At 46.2% G+C, this 17,104-nt stretch overlaps 1 protein-coding gene across 2 annotated transcripts in view; it reads left to right on the plus strand.

The window, feature by feature from the left end:
* Window positions 1–17,104, plus strand: part of LOC142584829 (mannan-binding lectin serine protease 1-like) — an 81,875-nt gene that overhangs the window by 38,117 nt on the left and 26,654 nt on the right. Inside the window, exons 3-8 of one of the 2 annotated variants that reach the window (XM_075695112.1) lie at window positions 4,067–4,504; window positions 5,176–5,349; window positions 6,226–6,432; window positions 8,276–8,428; window positions 12,675–12,825; window positions 14,497–14,711. In XM_075695112.1, the coding sequence (XP_075551227.1) occupies window positions 4,067–4,504; window positions 5,176–5,349; window positions 6,226–6,432; window positions 8,276–8,428; window positions 12,675–12,825; window positions 14,497–14,711 (1,338 nt within the window). The remainder of the gene's footprint in view (window positions 1–4,066; window positions 4,505–5,175; window positions 5,350–6,225; window positions 6,433–8,275; window positions 8,429–12,674; window positions 12,826–14,496; window positions 14,712–17,104) is intronic. The other variant, XM_075695113.1, reaches the window with a different exon arrangement.

Consider the following 17,104-nt stretch of genomic DNA (forward strand, 5'->3'; position numbering starts at 1 on the left):
ACTATCATTATGTCATTTGTGAGAAGGGTATCGCAATGACAGGAAAAAGAAAATGTGTTGTCAGCCAGAATTTCTTCCTACTGCCCATAGTATACGACGTTTTGCCAGCCGGCAGATACGCCACGTGTTCCGCAATGAAGCAACGAGAGGAAGGTGTCTTCGTGTTGATGCAGAAAGGCTTTCGGGTGCATGTTTTACTACTTGTTCATCTAAGCCATTCACATCGACATATAGAAAGATATGGACAAACAAAGTTGCACGCTGTGGTACTGAAGTTACATACACAGGAATAAACGACCTCGAAAAGGCTGGCCAATGCTTCGATAGGCGGACCTATTTTTGTCAAGCGCAGGTTTGTTTTCCTCAGTGGGTTAGGTTGACAAGGACGGCTTTGACGAGGATAGGTTATCCTATTGAAACATTGACCAGCTTTTCTGAGGCCCTCCAGATTCTACACTAAAACATCTAAATAGCAGCTCCAGGCTACCGGTAATATACCAGTGATCGTTCTTGTGACGTGAGTTCATTATGCTTATTTACATGTTTTCACTCGATGAAAACGCCGAAGGGACGTCACCAAGGGAAACAAAAACGAAAAATAAAGTAGAGTAGTAGTGCAGGTTAGCGAAGCTTGAAAGCACGCGACACCGCGTCTTCCTTCAAGGGAACGTTGAAATAACATTTTTTTTTCATAATTTTCAAAGAAGCGTGTGCAGCGATGGAGTTCTGTAGACTCCAAGCGTGATGTTCTAGCTTAGGTCTTATAGGAGGATGGTGGTTACCGTACTCGGCGATAGCGTGACTGCGACGTCTATCGACGCAGAAGCACCAGTCCGAAGCAAATTCTGACACGGAACGCTAGAGGCGTCGTGATGAAAAAAAGAAGAAGGAAAGAAAGAAACGAACAAAAGAAGAAAAACGAAGGGAAGAAAAACCGACGCACGTAAACATCAGTTACTGCCGAAAGCTCCTCGCCATAGCACCGTGTCGTGTCACAAAATTTCTTGAAAGCGGCTATACTCGTCGTGGATTGTGTGACGGCTGTAATTGGTTGCTTTTGACGCTCCAAAGACACACGGGCGCTGCGACAGACGCCGTATGCAGGGGCCCTATAACGTAAAACTATTCCAATCTATTTTTATTGCAGCCTCCTGACGTGAAATTTACGTACAACCGGCGTAAGCATCGGGCGGTGACCCGCAGTGTTCTTTAAACCAACCAATCAAACGCTGTCCTTGTTTATAGGAAGTCACCCGTGTTTCGATTCAACGCGAATAGCATTGCTTACTTTGCCAGCTTTCTCTAACTGGGTGCAAAAGAGGCGAGAAGCTCGCAGAAATGGAAAGGGTTTCGGTTGGGCCCTGCCAGCCCAGTCAAAATAAATAACCGAATAAGAAGGCGGGTGGCGCCGCAGCCTATATATATATATATATATATATATATATATATATATATATATATATATATATATATATATAGAGAGAGAGAGAGAGAGAGAGAGAGAGAGAGGGCCCGCTACTCCTTGCTTAGCTTGCGGTGGCTGGCCCAAAATCGCGGCGGCGTGCAACGGAAGGTTAAGAATGCCGCTAAAACGGATCCTCAGCAAAGAAGATTTGGCAGAGTGATGTTGTATGCGTGCCGAAAGGGCTTCGACAAAGGTATACTGACACGCAATTGTTTTCTTTTCTTCTTTTTCGTACACAAATAAATTCGCTCTCACCAGGAGCTACGAGCAGCCAGTGCCAGAGCGATCGGTAGGCAGACGTGTTCTATTCCTTTCAGAACGGTGCAGTCTCCGGCTATTTCGAAAAGAACGTTAAATTCTTTTCGGCATATTGACGCATCTTTAATGAGTACACGTCATTTTAACCTGGTGAGTCCTCGCGTTTTTTAGTTGTTTTTGTTTTTTTATGTTGCGTTGCAGAAAGGGGAAGTGGGCGCCGCCCGATAACTTTTAACCAATAGCGGAGGGCTAATGGCGAAAAAAGGTGCGGAATCAGAAATCATTATTTTTCTTTTGTTCGGCCCAATCATGCATGATCAGTGTGCGTACGTCACATAGGACGGGGATCTCTCTCGGTTTTCGTGACGTCGCATGACAGACAGGCGAAGTTTGGAAAGTTTTGGAATAACTTTACGCTATAGCGCCCCAGGACTGACTTCCGCCATCTTAGTTCGTTAGACCGTAGCAAAAATATTTTCAAGCTTTATTAGAATTTCGTTGAACGTGATACGAGCTCTTACATTTTGTCAATTTTTCAGTTTCTGTAAGAATCTAGCCGACTAGAGATGAGAGGAATAAGTGTACGAAACGTTTTTGTTTTATTTCCAAAAGTTCTGTCGTAGACGTTTAAAAGCCATCTGTGTTATTGAGAGCTGGTGGACCTCTGTACGTGGCATCCTAGAAGAGGCGGACATTACTTCTGTTGTAAATCGGACTTTACAAATGGCTAATGATAGTTAAATAAGCTTTCCACTGATTAGCCAACCTTCTTTCTTAAATTGAAGCCCAGTCATATAGTGGAATTTCTACTGAAGCACTAATTTTTCCATACGTCTCCTAAGTCTTCCAAAAATTTGATTGGGGATTGGATTGGGGATGAGGGATTCTGGATCGACGTGGACTGGGCGAAGGAGACTTTTGGTGGGTGACGCATTTAAGATACATCTATTCTGGGTGCCGGTCTCAGAATGCCTGCTAAGCATGTGTCACTTCACTACTGTTCGGGTTTTACTTGGGAATATAAGAGGGCACCCTAGCAGCAAAATACAAATTAAATATGACTTCGAAAATCTAAGGAATCTACTTCCGACGCACACACACACACACAAACACACACACACACACACACACACACACACACACACACACACACACACACACACACACACACACACACACACACACACACACACACACACACACACACACACACACACACACACACACACACACACACACACACCAGCGTAGGTCAATATGTTTTAGTTAATTGCAGCGACCAGCGCTTTTAAAGCAATAGTACCGCGAGAAACAAGCGCACGGGTGCTTATAGACATGGAACCGAACTCAAGGACTAATTCATTTGCTAATGTAGTATTCCTAAAAAAATTATGGGCTTTTATGTGCCAAAGCCAATTTGATTACGAGGCACACCGTAGTGAGGGACTCCGGATTAGTTTTAACCACGTCGGGTTCTTTAACGTGCATCTAAATCTAAGTATATCGCTGTTTTTTGCGTTTCGCTCTCATTGAAATTCGGCCACCGTGGCCGGCATTTGGTCCCGCTATCTCCTACTTAGCAGCGCAACACCGAAGTCGCGGGATTTTTTTGAAGATACCATCGATGGCTATCTTTCAGTTCCTCAACAAGCTAAAACTTATCTGGTCGGCAGTTTCGAAGCGCACGACTGAATGCGCTGCTGTATTAGTGATAAGCGAACACGGTACACGCCGCGTGCCTCATCACTTCAGAATCAATAGTTCGCAGGTGCACAAAGCAAAATACAAAGAAATACACATTTCCAATGAAATCGCCCTATACTTTCGTTAGACTTTTACCACAAACAAATGGCCGCAACTTCTTTCGGGTGTAGACTAATAGCTCGCTCCGGCGTAAGAATTCCCTTCAGGGATTTATTATACTCCACACTGGAGTGCACCTACTGCGATTGCGCCGAAATAGAGCAGGTCTGCTTCGTCTAGTAGCACGAGAGCTCCCGAAAGTAGAGTCAAATAGAGCACGGGTAGTTGGTCCCGTTAGTGCTCCATTCGCCTTCAGACTGCCCTCCGGGCCCACGCAGGAACGCCACCGTGAGCGAGACGCATGTTACAAGGAGAAGTCAGCCTTCGTAAAAGGACCCCTTACCCCGATCACGGAGTTCACTCGGGAATAGACGGGAATTGCCGGGAATACACGGGACTACACCGCTAAATTTTTGATCGAGCCGTCCGCTTTTCAAGAATTCGAAAGAGGGAGACCGCGCTCTCGCCACGAGACTTGGCTCGCGAGGCAAACGGACGGGGCGCACCGGCCGCCCAATGCATTGTTGCCTCCCCTCGCAGGCGTGGCCCGATGTCCCGGCGAGTCAGAGTCGCCCGTGTCTGAACTCGCAGCGCATGAAACTCGTGGCGGTGTTCCGCCGTCAGCGCGTCCGACGCAGCGGTTTCAGCCGCAACCACAGCGACAGCAGCAGCAGCGGCCGCAGCAACAGCGCCAGCAGCGTGGTGGTCACTCTCGCGGTGGTTCCTTTCTGGGCGCAGTCGGTTCGCCGGCGGTCGTCTCCTCGCGCATGTCGGCGTGTCCCGTGGAAGTGCAGGACAACAAGGGCCTCGTCGAGAGCCCCAACTTCCCGGACACGTACCCGCCCAACACGGACTGCTTCTCGGTGCTTCGGGTCAAGCCCGGGGACGTGGTGGCGCTCAAGTTCGAGACGCTCTTCATGGAGAGGAACCCGCGCTGCTCGTCGGACTTCGTTGAAATCTTCGACGGCCCTACCTTCGGTAAGCGGTGCGCTTCGGGTGCGGTATAACATGGCTCCTTTCTTGTGTTTTCACAAGAGAAAGAAAAGATCCTCGCATAAAAAAAAAAAGGTCTGCAAACGTTCTTCTTTGTCTGACGTCGTGTGGACACAACGTGGGGATGCTCTTCTTTCATCACCTATAACTTGGCACTCGTTGTAATCTAGACACTGTAGAGGTTCAGCAGGCAATGAAATTGAAAAATCTGGGGCCGAATAAACCAAGTAAAATGCAGTTGTCGAAGACTCTTTCATGAAAATGGTAACTGGTATACGGAAAAATTAATAAAACTGCATAACGTTCTAAAGAAATGCCATTAACAGTTTACAAATTTTGTTATTTCACTTTCATAAGAGTATGGCTGATAAGAAGAATATACAATAAGTTATTTTTGACGAAAACTGATTCATCTTGAAACACCTAGTCTGTTGCTAGGCGCTCCGATGTTGCAGTCACTCACTCATTTCATGCCACCTGCAGCTTTTCCAATTTATATGTCTGGCAGTTACATAAAGAATGGATCTGCGGAGGAATGAAGTTGTTGAATGAAATGAATGCTTTCGCGAGTGACCTAACTGCCATTTATGAGCAGTTCCCATTCTGAACGCATATACATTTTTTTGCACCTGTTTGTCTTTTCCTGTCATTTGCAGACAGCCCGTCGCTCGGTCGCTTCTGCCGAGAGAACCAGAAAAGCTCACTAGAGCTGCGGTCTACGGGCAACGCCATGGCGGTGCATTTCCACTCGGACGACATAGTTAACCTGCAGGGTTTCCGCGCCAGGTACCACGGCTACAACGAGCTCGAGGAACAGCACGCCGAGCCTAGTGAGTAAAACAAAGTACAGGTCGCAATAGTTATAACTGCCTCCGCTCAGATATCTGAGAGATCAATGACGTCGTTCGTTGTTGTCGAGTCTGTTCCTGTCACACAACTGCTACACCACCTCCGACCTAGTCTCACAGCTGCATCGCACCACTGGCAGTAGGTCGTCAGTGGGTCGTAAAACGTCTAAGAGTCACGAAAAGGAGGATGTAAAACAGCCGCAGAGAGAGAAGGGACTGCAAAGGACCGTAACAAGTCCTTCTCTGTCTGCTTTTCTTTCTTGTTCCATTTTTCCGGTTCTGTTCTGCATTCTGTTTTCCGTAAGTAAGAAAGAAATGCCCGCTAGCCCTTTTGGTCAGGGTCATGAGGCTAGCACTGAAGGTAGTTCTGTGTGGAAAATTAAGGCGACTTTACTTTCAGACTCCGTTGTCTATCTACTTCATGATCACGATTATTTTGATATTTTGCTAAAAGTGTAACATCTCCCAAAGGAAAATCTGAATGTCAGGAGAAATTGGAAGGGTTAACACAGAAAACGAGAAGTAAGATTGGATAGCCCACTACGTTTTAATGTTGAATGTATATTGGTTAAACAATGGTTACTGGAATTATCCTTGTGTCCTAAAAGCTGCTGTGTGAACTTGAAAAAAAAACGAGAGTTTCATTAGAATGTTCTCTACTAAAGGAGAAAACAAAATCTTGATCGTCGAAATTTTTCTTTTTTCGCGCCTGTAGGGGGAGGGGGGGCACCCGATCATTCAAGATTCAATTACATGTTGGGGCTGGGGAACGATAACAACGTTTGTGTTGTGGTTGTTTTCTTTCATAAAGCGTGATTAAGCGTTCACATTTTGACTGGAGATCAATTCCGTGTGCAGGCAACTGCCGGGTGTGGACAGAAGACTCCCGCGGCTTCATCAGCAGCCCCAACTACCCGGACGCGTACCCGCCAAACTCATCGTGCCGTGTGCCGCTGGATGCCGGACCACAGAACATAATCACACTGTACTTCGTCGACATACAGCTGGACCCGTACAAGGACTGCCCTTACGACAAGATAGAGGTCCGAGACGGTTCAAATGAAGGTGAGACACCGCCACCGTCAAGTGCGTGCCATATTCTGGGCCGCTTTCGATCAGTGTTCTCGCTGAATAACGTGGTGCTAGTGGTGGTGCTTAGCCACTACGATAAACAAATTACAAATGTCGCGAGACAAGCGTTGAGCTCGGCTCGATGGCCGCTGGTAAGAAAAGAACAGGGGCGGACGGCGAAATTGAGACCTAAATGTTCCGGGACCTTGAAACACATGTATTGCTACGCTCAGTGTCAAAAAAATGGAATCTTTCGTCCAATAATTCGTTAAAGCTACAGTGTTTAAGTTTTTCACTGGTACGAATGTGCGCAGTATTATTTAGTCCTTTGTTTTTTCTTGTAACAGGATCACGTTATAGATGTTTCTGATGCTCGGATGCGTCATAATTGAGAACTATAGAAAAAAAAGCAGCACAAGGTACAAAGGCTTCCTTTCATTCTGTCTTGGTAGGCAGCTCGCCCGCGCCGTGGTTGCTTAGTGGATATGATTTTGGGCCGCTGAGCACGAGGTCGCGGGATCGAATCCCAGCCACGGCGGCTGCAATTCAATGGGGGGCGAAATGCTGAAACACACGTGTACTTAAACATAGGTGTACATTAAAGAGCCCCTGGGGGGTCCAAATTCTTCCGGAGTGCCCACTACGGCGTGCTTCATAATCAAATCGTGGTTCTGGCACGTAAAAGCCCTCAATTTATTTGATATTTTTGGTCAGCTTTACAAAAATTTTAAATTGAATTTTGTTCCACAGTACATTTCGTGGTGTCAATGTAGCCAGAAACTACTATTTTTAATTATATTTGTATAACCAAAGGTGTTTATGAATCTTCATGCGTTGTTACATTATTGTTGTTTAATAATGAAAAAAAAGACAATCTCAGTGTCGCAAATAATGAGAACCGTTAGTCAGCCACAAAAAGAAAATTGCAGTTGGAGCTCAGCGGACCTACATATCAGTTACCACTTAGAGACAGAAGCGTACTCCGTGACATCGACGAATTCCGTCAAGCCACAGCGTAGCGTTATGAAGGTAGAAACCAGTGAGTCAGGCCGAAGGAATGAGACTGTTCTCAACTACCGGCCTACAGTAATGTATATTGTAATGTATACAAAATTAGACAGAGTAGAGAGAGAGAATGAAGAGGAAAGGCAGGGAGGTTAACCAGATATGAGTCTCCGGTTTGCTACCCTGCATTGGCGATGGGGGATAGGGGTTAGAAAGATGACAGAGAGGAAACGGTAAAAAAATAAAGGTAAAAAAAATTAGACAAATTTCTATTATATATCCCACCTAGCGAAATCAACCCAATAAGTACACTAGGAGTAATCCTGAGTGTCAAACAATGTCGGCTTTTACATCAACATGAACTACACAACTGCAAGCATAAACTCTGAACCGGCTAGCAACTCCAGGTTGACCTAGTGTCTGCTGTATTCTGCTGCTAAGTTCGATGTCATCGACTCAGTTACTGGCAGGGGCGTACACATGCCGATGGGCGCAGAATGAAAAACTGTTGATGTACTAACTTTTAGGTGCTGTTCAATGTAACGCAGTTTGCAAAAGCTATCGCCGACTTCGCCACTACTGCAGTTGCCACAGCCCCTGCCTTGCTTTGTGTCATTTAATGCCATTGCGTTATCAACCGTTCCCTGGTTGAACTGAATCAATACTACTGTCTGATCTCTACTCTCGTCGAGAAATCTATGCACCACAGTTTCATGCTTTCCCCCTCCCCACCATGGCCGAATTTTGGGCGTGTCCATGTGAATTTTCAAAAATGATATCAAATGTCTGACATAAGGGACGCTTCTGCCGATTCATTCTTCTGCTGACGCAGACGCCTACCTGCTGGGCCGCTTTTGTGGAGCCCAGGGCGAGCCGGAGGCGGTATCGTCAACTGGCCGAGAGATGTTCCTATTCTTCAACAGTGATTCGTACCTGAGTGGTCGCGGATTTAAGGCCGAGTTCCGCGTCCACAAGAAGCCTCTTGGTGAGCGGACGCAGAACAGTTGTCTTGTTTACGCAGCGCTGTTTGGTAAACGTGAAACTTCTTCAATGGTGAGCCGTGTGGGTTGAGGTTGAATGAAATCTGCGTAGTCTGTGGTGCCCCTATACAAGAAGTCATTGCTTACCCTTTAGCATTTCCTTTTGTTCACAGATGTAATGTATCGCACTTCAAACCGTTTAGCTCAAGTCACGAGCGGCGTTCGGGCGCAACAATTACCGGCAACATCTGCAATTAGTGGTAACGTCTGGCTTCTGTCTACAATACATACCACGTAAGAGAACGGCTCAATCAATGTGCCTCCCGCATTCTGCAAGCTGCTAGAAAAGAGTATTTTGCAATATGTGCAGGTGTACATAGTTACGTCTTTACTATGACCTTCACGATCTTCTAAGTCCCTTGACGACAGGGACAGAAGGAGTGAAGGGCGTACGAGATGCGTTTGGTCTGGCTGTGCTGGTGTCCTGCAGCATGTCATTCCTTTTTCTAGATGCTGAGCTGCGCCTTGAACGAACGTATAAAACACCGATTCAAGTCTTACAAGAAACAAAGTCACCGTATTGCGAGTAAGCTTACAGTCGCAAAGCGATTCGGGGCGATTGCTTCTAGGCGGCGCAGCGATGAGTGGACACTGAATAATTGAACGCGTTCAGTTGTTGTCGTGTATAATCTGCCTTAAAAAAAACAAACGCGTAACTAGTTGCTTTCTGCGAGGTAGATTTCACCATCAGAAATGCCACCCTATCACCTGATCACCAGCCGATGAAACAAACAATAACACAAAACGGCCGTCTGCGTCGGTTACGCAGTTTTTAACGACGCTCTCGGTACTCTGTGCGTCGCAAGCGTGCTTGCGTGCGCAGTAAAATGCGTCGGGCCTTACGCAGGAAATAATGACACCGTTAGGCACCGAGCCAAGAGCCAATATTTCCTTGGTGGCTGCGTATCCTTGATTCGGCGGCGACGGGCATGAATGTTCGGTTAACCCATTTCCATGCAATGACAAGGCTGGGCGTGAATCACCAACACTGTTGTGTCGGTTTCTTTAAAGAGCACAACAACTGCGTTAATAAATAGGCGTCGAAGCATGTTCGTGCATAAAGACGAAGGAAGGGAACGTGAGAATACATACGTGGCTTGGCCCCACGCGCTTCATGATGGTGTTGTAAACATAAGAGTACCGATAAATTGTACGTGTCATAGTGTAAAAGCATATCTTTACAACATTCCACAGGTATGAAACTATAGGGTCTGTAATCGAAGACTGATTAGAAAAAAAAAAGAGAGAAGCGTGCGGGAACCATCCACAATGATTAAGCGAGCGAATCAACCAACGCTTCTAGAACGCCTTTCCATTTGTTAACATATTGATGCGCTCGAATGTGCGCAGTTCTTGCAGCGTGGATATTTGGGTAGAGTTCGTTGTTTCATTGCGTATTTCAATACAAAATGGAGCCGTTAATCAGCACATCCTTGCGGGTAGTATAAATGGGTGGCTAGACACATAAGCCGATTAGGTATATGTGCGTTCTCTTCAAAGGCGTGAATTGCGGCGTGGAAAATTACAACCACCCCAGCCTCACCGCGAACGAAGGGTACAGGAGGAGAGAAGGGCTGTCCTTTCGGTGCACTCTATTACGGCATCTAAGCTTTCAGACACTCCAGAGCTCTCGCGCAACAACAGATGCGTCTCAAAAAGCTATAATGGTTCGCGACCGCGCCCCGCAACTCGGTGGCGCCAGAGCACGTGCTCTTTGTATCGGCGCATCTGTATGTGCGGTAAAAGACCGGCCACCACTGTCTACTCGGAAAACGGGCACATAAACCAAAGAAAGCTATTTGCTTTAAATGTTTAGAGATGCATGATTGACAAACAGCAACGATAACACGGACGAGTACGAAGAGATATGGTTCATAGTACAAATAAGGTTGGCACGTGTAACGTTAATACGCAGCCGAGTGGATAGGAGGTAAAATGCGAGAAAGCTGATAAGCTGATAGTCTAGTTGTGTATAGGGGGGAAAATGCAGCTCATGCAATGCATAGAACGGATAACCGGCGCGGTGAAAGTTCGAGACGTGTTCGTGTCATGGGTTGGCATTACTGAAAGCAAGGTTGACTGAATAGTTCAGGGAGAGCGGGGTATCTTACAATCAAGCAAATTACACCTTTAGCTATGACGACAGTGATGTGGCAAGAGGAAACAACCTCATAAAAATACCAACGTAGTAGCACATCTTGACACCGTGAATAAATGCGAATAGAGCTGGAGGAAGGTGGAAGTCTAAGCACGATGAACCTTGACATTAATCTCGAAGGTTCGGAAGAACGCTGTAGAGCAAGGTTCCTCTGTCCTAGTTGACAAAACCAGGGGACGCCAGGTTACCACGGCGCAGATTTGTTTTCTTTCAACTGGCCTATTTCATTGAAAAACACATGTGCATTGTGTTTTATTACTTTAATGTATATGCACTCATTTCAATTGATTTAGTCGCAGGTAAGTTTGATAATGCGTGTTCTCCCTGCCATTCGTATTTGCCTTTCTCAAGTATTTCCAACGATGCCCCGTTGCGAATTCGCCCTAATGGTGAACAGGAAACGTTCTTTTTCTTGTTTTTTTTTTCTTGCTGCCTCTAAAGTGCGTCCTTACCAATGCTCGTGCGCGCCTCAAGGACACCTCGCAGCGTTTGGAGAGACATCGCACAAGCTGTCCCATAGCATGACGGCTATCCTACCACTGTCTAGCATTTCGCATTACAGTGAGCTAGCGCACCATAGTACTCGACTGCTCACAGGCCAAAGCGGTTAGACATTGGCGCGCGTGACAATAACACCTCGCGTGCCACGGCGCGCAGAGAAGAACGATCAATGCAGAAGCGTAATGTCGAAGGTGCTTCGCACCCGACTGCACGCGATGTTTTCCGAGCAGTTCTCCTTGCAGTCGGGTTGTTGTTGCCCATGGCAACAACAAAACGGTTGTCTAATGTTCTCGCGCAGTAAATTTTGAGGGAACACGTGCCCAAATTCTCGCTATCTAGCATTTTACAAGGGAAGAGAATGAACAACAGGTGTAACAATAAATTTCAGCGCCCAAATGAATGCAAATTTTCTCGATGCTGTTCCGTAAGAAATTAAAGGGGTGGGAGGACTACCTTTGTTAGTGCTGACCAACGATACGACTTTAAAAGAAAGTAAGCCACCGAAGGGCCTACAAAAATGAACCGAGGAAAATAAGAAAAAATTTTAAATAGAGAACGGTGAACAACAGCAAGGAAGAGAGAAAGGGTTAAATTTGGAAGGCGCGCAGCATCACACATATCAAGTGCCGCGTGACATGCCATTCGATGAATGTGACGCAAGCCATATATGGCCTGGCATGCATGCGTAAAATCCATATCGTGTATACATTAAATATGGCAGCATTCGCGAAGTTTTGATGAAAGCCTTATGGGGGTCATAATAAACTAGTCATTCTTATACCGTGACATGCCATTCGATGAATGTGACGCAAGCCATATATGGCCTGGCATGCATGCGTAAAATCCATATCGTGTATACATTAAATATGGCAGCATTCGCGAAGTTTTGATGAAAGCCTTATGGGGGTCATAATAAACTAGTCATTCTTATACCGTGACATGTTTGTCGTACCGCTAAGCCATGTTCGTATTTCTTGTGGCCCGTGATTAATTATCTTTGTGCTCGGTGGCATAGTCATGAAATCCAAAGTCCACCACTTCCACATAGCCCACAGCTAGTCTTAGAAGACTGTCGCAACGAAGGATTATTTTTATTTATGCTATACTTGTGCTTGAGGCACATGGGGCCAGATTAATGATTCTCTCTAGCGATACGGATGTATCGGACCCTTGCATTCTGGAAAAGACGTCACCCATTTGTATATTCTTTTTAAGAGACACCGGACCTTAGCGACACTTCGTCGTGGGGTCTGTCTGAACGTAGCAATTTTAATACTTCGTGTCTGAGGGTAGAAATACCCCGAACTTACGGTGAGCATCACTGTGCCGACCAGCGAGTTGTACTGCGTACTAACGCTCGCATAAATAATACGTTCAGATCCGGTATTGCTGAAGTGCGGCCTCTGCGTCATGGCTGTTAGGTTTTGACGTCCGAAGTGTCCGATGGCCGAAAGAGGGTCGGAGGGAGCGGCTGTACAGAGTCGCGCCTTCTTGTGCATACGCAAGGAATCGATCTAGCCACGTGCCCGCAGGTCCCAAGGATCAGACGGGCAAGAGCCGAGGCTTCGACGAGGAGGACCTCCTGGACGTGCGCCAATCGCCGCGGGACGCCTCGCTGCGCTACCGAGAGTCGCACATCTTCCGCTGCGTTCCGGCGCACCCACAGTACACCTCGACTACCTGGTGAGCTGGCCGCTGATACAGCAGGCATGCATACGTATAGTTGTGCACTGTCGCATTCTGCGGCCTCCGTTTTTTTTTTAACTCCGCGTGTTGAAAGTTCGGGACAGTTGTCTTCGAAGTCCCATCTTTCCTGTCCTATATCTAATCATCTTTTAGTAGTTCTAGTTCTAACGTGGAAGGGAAAAAAAAGTCAAGGCGCATTTAGCTCAAGGTCGCAAACACTTAAAACTTTCGGTGTTTGCGACCGCAAGTGACACTTGGTTGCAAGCAGCGAATTAATGGTGAGATACGGATAAATTGCGAACTCAGGCACCGAACTATAAGCTTCCACGTGTTTTCTTGCAGCGCGCGTCCTCCACTAGGATGCGGCTGTAGCAGCAGTGAATGAAATACGCCATTTTTTGGCTGACTCAGTAATGAACGTGGTGGCTACCTCGCCTTCTCTTTTTAAGTATTTAACAGCAGTATAGCTGTTTAAGGCGTGCCAAGAAGTTTCTGTCGTATGTGCCCCGATTTTCACGATCAACTTTCGTGGCCCTGAAAAAGCAGAAGCCAGAGGTCTACCCAATGTTTGCCGTGAAGGCTATCCCTAGTTCTCACAAAAGTACCTTAGAGTGCCTGAGAGTGTTCTTATATGTTAAAAAACTTACATGCTACAATTTACTGGCTCTCAAAACGGGGTAGAGGTGTTAGTCAACGGCTTAGATTTAGAATATGTCTCGCGTGGTGTGAACTGTATTACTTCTTACTTTTCAAAATAACTTACTTTTTCAAAGAACAATTGTTTCACTGTACTCTACTCAGCCTCCGCTGGAAAGAAACGGGAAGGAGACGTCAGAAAGGGGGAGGGGGGGTACTGGGCGAATCGGTATTATTCCATCCCGTACATCTTCCAGCACATTTCCTGGAAAAGAGCCTTCCTGCAACTTTCCTTGTAATGAACCGCATATTTCATAGCATGCATGATACTAGTAAAACCACCTCCCGTGCTCCTGCTTCCTATATTACCGGGGTGGTTATCGGAGATAATTTCGGCTCTCAATCTGTCCATACATACGTTGCGCTTAAATGCTACATTCCTTGTGACACCGTAAAAGGCAACATATATTATTGGACAAAGGGGTTCCAGCTAACTTTGGGATCAAGTCTTCACCGAGCTCGTCGCATCGTCGTTGAGGCGGCTATCCGGTTGGCACTTAACTATTCTATTGAATAGAGCGCACTGCGGCTTTCTTTTTTCGGTCAGCTTTAACCGTTGGCGAACTTATTTGAGGCATGAGGCACTCAGCTGTGCCATTAGGCAAACATAACCGTCAGCAATTTTCGGAGTGCAGCAGTGCACATTTACGGATTGTTTACCACACAGAACAAGACCATAAATTCCGTTCACCCCGTATGCGGAAGCAAACTTACGCTCGGACACGCCTATCATAGCACAAATGTAGCTTGAGAACTCCTCACGTCATCAATGCCTTCCGTATTGCGATGAGATCGTTTACCTGTATTTAGGAAAAAATGGGGCGGGTTGTTAAAGAGCAGATATGACGCAATTCGGCGAAGTCCTTTACATGGAAAGGTGATAGTAAGGCACAACGCATTCTAGGCATTCATGTCAGGCAAGATATTTCGCGGAGCCCGCATACATTGTCCGCATCGCACATTCGTCTTCAGGTTCAAAGAGGAAGAGCAACTGCGCATCTTCAGCCAGGACCCAAACCTCGAGGGCCTGCTCCTTGTGGGCAACAACACGCTATGGGTCCGCGAGATGGACGTATCCTTGCGTGGAAACTACACCTGCCGCGTGTCCAGCGGCTCGGCCGTGCGTGACCTCCACTTCAAGATCAGCTACGCTGGACCGGCCATTGTCAAGCCACCCTGCGAAATTGGTAAGCGTTGCCTGCAATATATTGAAGTGCGTTAACGCCGTCTCCAAATATGGCAACGGCGATGCTATTCGTTTTGTATTTCTCAACGTGTAATATTTATTGCGCGGAAAGTAATTGGCCCAATAATGTCTTGTGCCATCTCACGACATTCATCGTTTTCTGCAGCCGGTGCTGTACCTAGTGACTATCGTGTTGCGTTGCTGAGCACGATGGTGCGGGTTCGATGCGACAGCGTCAGCCGCTGTTCGATGGTGGCGAAATGAAGAAACGCTCGAGTAAATATATTTAGGTGCGTCTTAAAGAACGCAGGTGGTCAAGATCAATCACAAGCCCGTCGCTGCGGCGTGCCTAACATTACTATCGTGATAAGTTGCTGGTTATCTTCGCACCTGGTTAAACCACGAAGTAAACATTTTCCTATAACACTGAAGCCTAGCTTCTTGAATTGAAGGGACAAAAGAGTTTTCGTGAAGCGCTTCTCCTTGATCAGATGCCGTGCAATTTCCGCACCGATACGAGCCATCATACTGAATCTTCCGTAAGTGCGTAATATTTAACCATAACAACATTAGTCGCGCAAACGCAGCAGACGGTAGTATTACGGTAACTGCTGGAATGATATGTTCTGTTAAACACAGTGAAGCGCCTTCCAGAGACAAAAGCTTCTTGGTTCAAACTCTTTAATAACATGATGATGTCAATATTCCTGGTAGTTATGTTTTCATTTGTGTTTTAATGCTGGACTGGAAATCTTTGTTATTGTTCTGCAGGACCATAATAAAGTTTTCCAGTCACGTTAATGCTTCGAGTAAAATTACTCTTCCTCGAGCCATGGCTGTCTGTGAAGGTATGAAAGACATTCAGTAACTCAAAGCTGTAAAAAAGGAAGGGAGCAGACCCGCAATCCGGTGCCAGCGCACACCGATATGCTTGTAGGTACCAGCTGAATGCACTATGAAATAATTAGCATGCTTGTTAACATTTCGCATTGGTTGCAACTTTTCGCACTGGTTGCCTGATAACCGTGGTGCTACCTAATCCAACGAACGTATGGACACACGCCTTCTTTAACCTTACATCCTGCAGTGTAACTGAAGTGAATAAGAAGTTCGAACTTCTAGAACAATGTGCCTAGTGCCATAACTTGCATATATTTTAACGACGCAAGCTGGATGCTTGGAATAGCGTTATAATGTCTTCCACAGCTAAAAACGAATAACAAGCAATTATGAGCACACGGTTAGGGTTGGGGTTTGAATATATAATGTTTGTAATCCTATATGTAACAGCGCCACTTGGCATAAGAATATCAATTGAACAGCAAACAAAGGCAGCGCTTGCTCAAGCGGAAACACTAACATATCTTTGACGTTACTACCAAGCATGCAGTTGTCTGGGAACATTGTTGAAAAGGACAAATGAATGTCGAGAGAGGCAATGTGAGCTGCATATCTCAGCAGTGGCCGGCCATATTGGATACGATACCTTGGGCAAGTTGAATCGGCTTTCCATTGCCACGCTTGACGAGTTGCACAGTTTTGCTAAATTTGGCACAGCGCGTGAAAGCACTTGCGGGGGTGCCAAGGATTTGAAGAAAACCTGAATGAATAATATTGAGTATCCGCCATTGAGATCTATGGTCACCATCTCTTTAGTCAAAGAAGTTGGATATCGGCGAGACATAATATCGTTGCCCGGCGGAGAAAGATGACCGGTGGTGACAGCAGGTGGAATAACACGACCGCACGCTATAATGCACTTTTTCATTGTGGTCACCGCAAATTTCTATCAGATGAAAGCCGAGTCTAATTGCCATTTGTTTCTTGGAAGTTGCGGTCATGCTTTAAGCGTTGCGCGCTGTTTTAAAACCATTAGACGACGAAGGCTTCACAGAAATGTTATGGGACCACAGATTCCAGTGTGTGACTGCCACAGAAAACCACGAGAACATTGCTCAATGGTGCCACCGTCTTTATTTGTATCGTGAGCGCTGTTGTACGGGGACAACATCACTCAGTCTCTTATTCTTCCTTTCCTTTCTTCTACATTCCTCTTCCCATAGTGTAGGGTAGCAAACCAGGTGCAATCTGGTTAACTTCCCTGCTTCTTCTATTTGTCTCTCTATGGTCATGCTTTATATTGCAACATGTAATTGGCGCACATAAAACTGTAGTCATCGAATTTAACGTTAGCCACCGCTAACTGCCGAACAACTTTTCGATTTAACCGCGCTCATCAAACGTTCTTCTTCACAGTAAATTCAACCTACAGGGAGTCGTTGCTTCCGGCTTTGGTTTGCCCCTGCTGCAGTCGCCTCTTCGGAAGTGCGTTGCGTATGGCTCACTCTTTATCTAAGCAGGCGTCAACGTCCGTTACTCCACCACGCATAGCGC

Source organism: Dermacentor variabilis, chromosome 6 (genome assembly GCF_050947875.1).
Source record: "Dermacentor variabilis isolate Ectoservices chromosome 6, ASM5094787v1, whole genome shotgun sequence".
In the NCBI taxonomy this organism is placed as follows: Eukaryota; Metazoa; Arthropoda; class Arachnida; order Ixodida; family Ixodidae; genus Dermacentor; species Dermacentor variabilis.